The 9,864-nt window shown below is 37.0% G+C and overlaps 1 protein-coding gene across 1 annotated transcript; it reads right to left on the bottom strand.

Moving 5' to 3' along the window:
* Positions 1-1,203: 1,203 nt before the first annotated feature.
* Positions 1,204-7,431, bottom strand: LOC124888889 (ATP-dependent RNA helicase MAK5-like). The gene is made up of 3 exons (XM_047400176.1): positions 7,291-7,431; positions 2,849-2,966; positions 1,204-1,421 (listed from the first exon to the last, which is right to left on the bottom strand). Exons 1-3 carry the CDS (start codon positions 7,429-7,431, stop codon positions 1,204-1,206), a joined length of 477 nt encoding a protein of 158 aa, XP_047256132.1.
* Between the last annotated feature and the right edge of the window lie 2,433 nt (positions 7,432-9,864).

Raw genomic sequence — 9,864 nt, 5'->3', positions numbered from 1 at the left:
AATTTTTAATGTTTTATCCTCCTTGGTACTAGAGATACTTTGGAGTCCACTCATATAACCAACTTTTCTATCAATTCGGCCTTATTTCTCTCTATTTATTCTTTTTCTGCTTATTCAGGCTGGATGTGCTATCATTTACCCTTTTGTTTTTCTTATTTTGCAATGTTCATTTTCTTTTTAATTTTCCTTGTCTTTTTCTCTTTTTTTTCTTTTTCTACCACACCAAACCCTACTTTATTTTCTTATTCACACCCTTTCTACTTGCACACCCCTATGATATCCACCCTTAACTTAGGTGATTTTCCTCAGTTGAGGTGCACAATGTCCAAGGAGAACTAGGGCAAAAATAGGTTCATTGCAATTGAAATAGGAAGGTGAGTTGGTGTAAACAAAAATTAGGTATATTATGGCTCAAAATTAGGATCAAGGGATTATTATTACATTTGGTTTGTTATTTAGGCTAAACTGGACAATTTTTAAGAACAACATATGATCCTTTCTTAACTAAATATTCTACAACCTAGGCAAGACTAACCGGTCAAGTTTTGGATTCAACACAATGAGGGAACTAGGTAATGCCTCACACACATATGGTGTAAGGTCAAATTTCAAGTTACCATATATGTGCGTTTATTTACCATAGTTAATATGTTCCCAATCCTAATTCCATTACCAGATTCACATCGGTCACATTCATGCACACATCACATAGTTGTATCTAAAATTTTTAGAAGGGGTCTTATTTTCACAAACAGATTTAGCACAGTCACAAAAAAATCTATCCACAGCCTTTGGTACAAATATTCTTCTTAATTAAAAACAAACACAAAACTTAAAAAATAACATAGAACATAACGCATTTTTAAACTTGACATACTAGTTCCTCATTCAAACTGCAGCCAACAAGAAAAGAATCACGATGAAAATAATCCGTGATGGCTATGTGGTTTACCCCCACCCTAAAATGAATACATATACACTATCAATAGTACAAGTATAGAGTAAAAATAGGGGCAAAAACATACCTAAGTGTACTAGGTGACAGATCAAACATTGTTAGTGTGGGGGGCCTCAAGATGGGCCCCAGCACAGTGGTCCCAGAAGTAGTAAGAATGCTCTCATCAATAGTGGAACCAATTATGATAGGTGCGCTCAATGGTTGATCTAGCGGTGGAGCGGTATGAATGCTCAGATCAATAGTATCTATATTTTAGAACTGCCAGCTCCTTCTGCAACCTCACGAACCATAGTATAGTAGTCCAACTCATCCTTTATGTTGGCTTCTTTTGCAGCCTCACTGTTCTTCTTCTCAGTTCTCTTTCTCTTTTTCCTCTTTGTTTCTCTTTTACCATCATCAACATTAGCCACATTATTCAATCTATCAACTCTGTATATGTTGGGAACCTCCTTCTCAACAATCTCTTCAATAATAAGAATGAAAGGGAATGGTCTAGCATAAAGATACTCAATCACTTTTTAGAGCTCGGCTAAGTTATCTTGTACATCTTCCAAATCTGGGAATTGGATACCCTCTAGCCAACGACTGATCTACTGCTCAGACTCATTAATTTTACCTTTGCCTCAAGAGTGCCCATTCTTTTTTTCACCTCAACATGGAATGATTGCGGCACTAATGCATAATCGACAGGGACAATCCTAGGAGTAAAAGGTCATGGTGCCATAGGTTGTGGTGGAGTTAGGTTATATGAAATTTCTACTACATTTGTGGATGTTTGACGTCCAGACTGGGAAATCTCAATAAGGGTCTCACCCATACAGGTGAACCCTATAAAATTAATCATGTTCTCTCCAAACATAAATGCCTCTTTAATCATAGTAGCTCACATCTTGGCTGCCTTAGAGATAGGGTTAACCTCATCTTAAATTGAACCCAAATCTATAATGCTCTACTATAGGATGAACTGATCAACATATGAAATCTCAGGCACTCCCTTATCTAAATATATTTGTATCAATAAGCATGGGAATGCTAGTACTGTGTCAGTGCTCACTGCCTAATCACGAATGTTTCTCACAATCAACTAGGCTATATCAATATCATAGACTACCGTAATATCAGCTATGAAGTTTGCATGGTCTGAACTAAGTACATTATCCCCATATGTGGGACATGTCCTATGACGCACAAGCATCTACTATGCCTTAGCCAAAAATTTAGGCTACCCTTTGTATTTTTTTATGAAATCAGGCCTACTCTTTCTACTACAGAAGTAACCTCTTCTCCTTCAACTGCAATCAGTCTGGCCATCCATCGAAAGTGAATTAATTTGTTCTCAGTATTGATTTACCTTCTCTTAGTTTTACGTATTTTATACATACAAAAATCAATCTCTGAAGTATTGCTGGTGGTAGGAGGTCATGTCCATGGAGAACTCGAGTAATGGTCCTGATGAAGATATTCACCTAAATATATTTGATCATCACATCTATCAATGGGTCACCACCCTTCCAGAGTTTCTTCTGTGGATATATCCTCTTGATCTCTATCTGATATGCTGCATAAAACTCACATACTAAAGTAGAACAAAATTATCCAAGAACTATGGTCAGCTACTAAAAGTGGTAGTGTTTGAATTGGGCATCCAAACTAGGTATCTCGAATATACTTATGGTACTCAGCTTTCTCTCCAAATAAATCCCTTTTTGTGGATTTCCCATGGAAGGGTTTATTGGAATTCCCTTGTTATATAAGGCCTGCATTCTGGGGTACACCCACCGTTCAATGATTGGCACCAGAGTAGGCTCAAGGGATAGCGGTGTTCATGTAAGAGGAGGTGGTGGTGGTGGTGGATAAATTTTGACTGGGTATCACTCTCTTTACTCTTACCCCCTTCTTCAGATTTGAACCCATCATTACCCTCAGCATTATCCTCCTTAGAGCTAGATTCCCCCTCATCATCATCATCACCTTCAACATCATCATTATCTTCATCATCCACCACAGACTGGATGGTAAGTGGGGTGGTGATGTGCTAGGATTCTTTCTTCTAAGCTTAGTCCTGGGTGGTGTGACATCCTTTGAGGTTTCTTTGGCACCCTGAGGAAATGCTTACTTGTCTTCACCTACTGCATTAATGGATATTCGTCGACTGAGTTGCTTAACTTATTTGTTTCCTTATTTCTAAGCTTATGAGTAGATTGCAGGGCATGCTTCTTTAGGGTTTTCTTCTTTGGGGTGTTTTTCTTTATTGAGTCTGTTATTTGATCCATTGGTACATGTTGAAACATATCTGTTAGTAAGTCCTAATAAAATGAAAAACATGCAAAGAAAATTAGTATCAGTGTTTCAAGAACTGGGCAACCTATGACTCAGGGTATAAGTCGTGATCTCTAGTTATGAGTCGTTGTGAGACTCGTAAGGTAAGACTGTGCATCAAGAATGGTCACTATTTAGGTAATGAATCCTCCTAACAAGTCTTTATATTATAAAATGTCTCATTATCAAACACTCATTGTCTTACCAAAACTTTTCCCTTTATATTTTACCCTTTCTAGTCATTTCAATTCCTCACTACGAGTCATATTGTGTGACTACATATCGTAGCATGAGCCGTAATCTGAGAGAAATCTCAGCTCCCTTTCTCATCAAATTTCCTAGTGGTTACAAGTCATGTAACAACTCGTTAGGTTACCCTACGAGTCATTATGAGCCCCGTGACCACTGAGATATAGTTGTTCAAGGGGTTGGATTCCTATTTCACATTCCAAACACAACAATATGCATTCTCATGATTATGCTAAATTCATACAACTCCTAGTAGATCCCAACATTAAATTTTAAGGCACAAAACTTCATGCTATACCTAATTTGTATTTCTATTTTCAAAAACACTATGGTTTGATCTTTAGGCACATACAAATTAACAAGGAATCTATGTCATTCTTAAGAATATGTATCACAAACTTAAGACATAATGCAATTGAACCACACACTTACTTAACTTAGTGCTTTGGAACTTAGTGCTTTGGATCATTGAAAAGAAAACTATTGTAAACTGAACCCTAATTCTTTAAGAGACAACTTTGTTTGGGCTCTTAAAAGTCTTAAGCTTTGATGATTGCGATGACTTTGCAGTATATTTAGTCATTTAAGGAGTGGTTAATGAGAATGAAAGGAGTCACCGGCATCAAAATTGGGAATATCAATCATTTGAATTGAATTTCCTTATTTAAACTATATGGATTGGACTGGTCGATCCACTACCCCCATAAGGCATGGTAATACTATGACTTGTTACCTTAGGTTACGGATTGTAGACTCCCCCTCCCCATGCATAATGATTGAAATTGTAATGACCCGATTTGCTGAACCGAAATCCTACATGGTTCTCATGACCCCGAAGGACCATAGCTAACCCATGACTGATATTTGTACCTGTATACTGTATAAGATAACATAATAATACGAAAACATGAACTGAAAATCCATAAGGTTCGATCATGAACATAACTTAATAACGTAACATCTTTGTGGGGTAATAGAATACCCAAAATAAAAAAGAAGTCTAAGACATTATAGCTTGTATCTAGTCTGCATCTAGTCTGAAAGCCTCTACTGTCTGAAGAATCTGAATAAGGAGTTGATAGGATATGTTCCCAACTAACTCCAACTAATAAGTTAATCAATGAAATACTAGAAAATTATTATGTCCTCGAAGGATGAAGACTCACTTCTACTTTGATTGCGGAATCTGGAATCTACTGCTAATCTGGAACTCGTGTCTCTGAACCTATGGTGTAACATAAAAAGAAAGCACCATAGCACGAATGCGTCAATACGTATGTACCGAGTATATATGTGAGGTAGGATAAATACAAGGGTTCACATGCATGCTAATGCTAGCTGACTGTCTAACATGAACATGAGAATGCATACATAATTACGTAACTATAACTGACAACGTGATATTATGATTGCTGAATCTGAATACCGATAACATGACATAACTGATAACATGAATGACTGTATCTGAGTATAACTGATAACATAAGTGACTGTAGCTAACAATCCTGAATCTGATAGAACTATCTGAGTTTCGTATTATGACTGAGTAGACTGTGTCTGACAGTCCTAAAATCTGAAGAACTATTTGAGTTCTATTACTGAGACTGATTGAATATATCTGATAGTCCTGATTCTATAACATGAAACTGTGGGAAGTAGTATCTAACCGACATGCCTTTAAGGTGATATAATAGCTGAGTTAGGGTCCAATCTATGCCCTGATTGGAGGGTGTCAATACTGCGCCACTGGTAAGGACAACATGTGAGTAACCCTTATATAACAGGTAACTCTAGCAAGAATGGTGAGAACCCTTACATAACAGGTTAATCCACCTCATCTACATTCATATAGTAGGCTACGATGTCTTAACCTATGCTGGCTACATAGTTTTGGAATGCAAGGATTGCTTCTAGGAATCACACCCTTATATAACAGGTGAGTCCCCATCCTTGGGTTCACTCGATGCTAATTCCTACTCCAATATGAATGGAAACTGAACATTATATACTGAACTAAACTGAGCATGGACTAAGTTACTGAATTTCTGTGGGTGATGGAATGCTACTGATATCTGACAACTGACTGAGCCATGAGATAATGGAAATTTTTCCTAAGTCATAAGACTATCTGAAGTCTAAGATTTCATAGCTTAACTGAGAGTATCGTAAAAAACATGACATGGCTCTAGGCACACAGCTAATATTTCAAGTACAAGTACCCCCAGGACTCGATGGAAGGAAACTAACATGACTTAATATTCTTGAACACATGATAATCACCACAATACGTTTATTGAAGCATTTCATCAAATGTCTAATAGGCATAAGCTTGTACATTTATGGCGATTTACATGATATCATTCTAGTTAGGCAAATTTCCTTCATCTTGGTGTTTTATCAAACATATGGCATGCATAGTACATATAGACCTTAGGTATAGCAATTAAACAACATGGTTCACTTCCAATTTCATCATACAAGGTTTTAGTCATGAAATTTTGATAAATCTTTATCTATACTAATCAACCCACATGGAATTTATCATCAAATCATGGAATAGAAATCAATTCCTCATTTATCAACATGAAAGATAACATACAAAGCATGAACACATGAAGAAAATCCATAACTTGTAGTTAAAAAGGGATTCTTGGACTTCATGGACGAAAAGATCCCATGAATGAACACTATGCATACCTTAGTTCGTGATGTCGTGAAGATTGATCGTGAAACCTTCTTGAAATTAGACCTTCTATGAAAACCCTAGCTTGAGTTCTTGAGAATATTTGATAAAAACATTAATATTTTGGATGAATAAGGGCTAAATCCCGATTGGGAAGCTTATATGGAGGGGGGGAATTGACCCTTTTAACCCTAAACACATAATTAAATTTTTCAGCAAAATTTCCCGAATTGGGCCCTTAGCGCGACGCGACGTTATCACACTATGTCACTAGAAATTGACAATTGGGAAACTGCACGGTGGCGCGACGCAGAGCTATCGCTTTGGCACCTTATCTATGACCTGGAAGTTTGGCGTGACATGCTAGTATAATGGAGAAACACTGGAAATTAACAAATTCTATTTGACCTATCTCTGCGATGCACTGAAGGCTCAAGTGAAACCCTGTCTCACTAAAAAGGCTTTAACTCTTCGCCCGGGTGTCAGATTTGGGCGAATTATATATCGGTGGAAAGATTATTCAATTTTCCATGTTATAGGAAGTGAAAATTATGGAAATACCATGTGTATAAGAATGAATTCTTATTTCAAAGCAAGTTCTAACATCTTTGAGATGATTTTCAAGCTAAGAAAAAGCATGGGTATTACAGAAACCTTACCTGGATCTCTAGTCATCTAAAATCAAGGCGACGAGTAATAGTATTGACTATGACTCATTCTAAGAGTTATGATAAATCCAGAGACCAAATACCTAAGATATGTCTGAGCTCCAATTCACTCTGTCTCAGATAATAACTCATGAAGACTGATCATAACTCGTTAGGTGTGTCGTGAGGCCTGGCACTAAAAAGATTTTCTTGTTTTTTCTGCAACTCTAGCCCTGCACATTGAATACACAAGTTACTTTATAATCAAATAAGTACAGAACATGGGTTGTCCCCACGGAGTGCTTGATTTAACGTCGCGGCACGACACGGCTAGGTTGCATACTAACATTTAACCAACCATCCCCATTGGTTACCTCACATGCAGTGCCTAATTTAACATCGCGGCATGACACAATTAACTTAGTTACTCAGACTTCACCAAGGTCCATATCATTAACAACTTTTACTTTTATAGAGTTTCCCAAGTAGTGCTTCACCCGTTGCCCATTCACTTTGAACGGGGATTCACCATCATTCTCCAGCTCAATAGCACCATGTGGAAATAGCCAAACCATGGTGAATTTTCCATACTCCTAGACTTCAATTTTCCAGGAAACAAGTTATGTCTTGAATTACACAACAAGATAAGATCTCTGGGCTCAACCACCCTTTTCTTGATTTTTTGGTCATGGTAAAACTTCATCCTTTCTTTTTATATAAATGAACACTCAGAAACACAGAGTCAGAATTCATCTAACTTATTCACCTTTTTCAACCTTAATGTAGTTGCATCATTCCACTCTAAATTCAGCTTTTTCAATGCACATTGTGTTTTGTGCTCAATTACAACCGGCAAGTGGCATGCTTTGCTGTACACAAACTGATATGGGAGAAAACTATGAGGCTCTTGAAAGTTGTTTGATAGGCTTACAAAGAATAATCTAGCTTTCGTTATGAATCAGTCCTTTTGGCATTCACAATCTTTGCCAATATGAACTTTATCTATCTATTGGAGACCTCAACCTACTCACTCGTCTGAGGATGATAAGGTGTCACCATCTTATATTTCACACCATATCTTTCCAATAGGTACTTAAAAGTCCATTTGGAGAAATGAGACCCACCATCACTAATGATCGCACAAAGAGTGCCAAATTAAAAAAAGATATTTTTCTTCAGAAAGGCAATGACATTTCTACCTTCATTATTTGGAAGTGCTACCACCTACACCCATTTTGAAACATAGTCAATCACTAACAAAATATACTTCATACTATGGGAGCTCACTAACTGACCCATAAAATTAATCCTTCACACATCAAACAACTTTAAATCTGAGATAGGTGTCATGAGGTGTTCTTGGAGTCATGAAATATTCCGTTGACACTGACATTGGTCGCAAGTTATGCATAATCATGGGCATCCTTTAAGATCATAGGCCAAAGTACCCACATTGCAGAATATTGTGGGTTGCACCGGTTCTTCTATGGTGATCCATAATTGGTGATGAATAACCAGCTTTAAGGATACTTATTATCTCCACCTCATGAATACATCTGCAAATTACACAATCTGCATAGATATGAAAGAGATAAGGCTTATCGCAGAAGAACTTTCTCACCTCATGAATAAACCTCTTGTGCTATTAGAAGGATAAATGTTCTGGAATAAGATAACTTGACAAATAGTTGGTAAAATCAACAAACCACAGGATTAAGTCTTGAGATGCTTCCAAGACCTGGTCATCTGGAAAAGTATCATCTATGCCAAGTCCAACCCCTTGTTTCTGAATTTCCTCCTCCTCAAGCCTATACAAGTGATCTGCAACTTGATTTTTTAGTGCATTAGTGATCCTTCACCTCAAAGTCAAATTCTTACAGTAAGAGCACCCAAAGAACCAATCCTAACTTTGTATGTTTTTTCGACATTATGTATCTCAATGTTGCTTGGGATATATGAACAATGACTTTAGTCAAAAGAAAATAAGACCAAAATTTCTCAAAGGCAAAACCCACTGCAAGCAACTCCTGCTCAGTAACTATATAGTTTTTTTGTGTGGGGTTTAGTGCCTTGCTGGGATAGTAAATTGGGTGAGCCATATTTTCTCTTTTCTGACCCAGAACATAGCCTAGAGGGTGTTACCAACTGTGCCTTCAGGCACTCAAATTCCTTAAGGCATGTATCATCAAATATAAATTTCACCTATTTCTCAAGAAATTTGCATAGCGAATGTGCAATATTTGAGAAATCCTTGATGAAACGCCGATAAAAACCTAGATGACCCAAAAAACTCTAAATACCTTTCACCGAGACTGGTAGAGGAAACTTTTCAATCACTTTAATTGTTACTTTATCTACCTCAATACCCTTTTTTGAGATATTGTGTCTGAGTAAAATAACTTTTATACCATGAAATGGCACTTCTTCAAATTTAGAACCAAGTTGTATTCCTCGCATCTATGGAGAGCATTGGTCAAATGGGCTAAACAGTCATCAAAAGAGTCCCCAACTATAGAAAAATCATCCATGAAGACCTCAATAATACCCCCAACATATAATAGAAAATTGACATCATGCATCTCTAAAATATGGCGGGAGCATTGCACAATTCAAACTGCATCCTTTTTAGTACAAAAGTCCCATTAGGGTAAGTAGAGGTCATCTTTTCTTGGTCTTTAAGATAAATAGTAATTTAATTGTATCCCAAATACCCCATAAGAAAATAATACCAACCCCTTCCTTGTAACTTGTCCAGTATCTGATCTAAAAACAACAAGGGAAAATGTACCTTATGAGTCCTAGCATTCTGAATTTTTTGGTCCTTTCATACTCGCTGTCCTGTAATTGGCCTCATGAGGGAAAGTTCATTCTTCTTATTGGGCAACACTGTGATTTACCCTTTTTAGAAATACACTGAACTGGGCTAACCCACTTGCTATGAGTAAACTCGTAAACCACTCCAGTATCAAACCATTTGATAATTTCTTTCTTTACAACCTCATGCATAG

This window comes from Capsicum annuum, chromosome 11 (assembly GCF_002878395.1).
Source record: "Capsicum annuum cultivar UCD-10X-F1 chromosome 11, UCD10Xv1.1, whole genome shotgun sequence".
In the NCBI taxonomy this organism is placed as follows: Eukaryota; Viridiplantae; Streptophyta; class Magnoliopsida; order Solanales; family Solanaceae; genus Capsicum; species Capsicum annuum.
The sequence above is the reverse complement of the archived record's forward strand: the minus strand, read 5'-3'. Positions and strand labels throughout refer to the sequence as shown.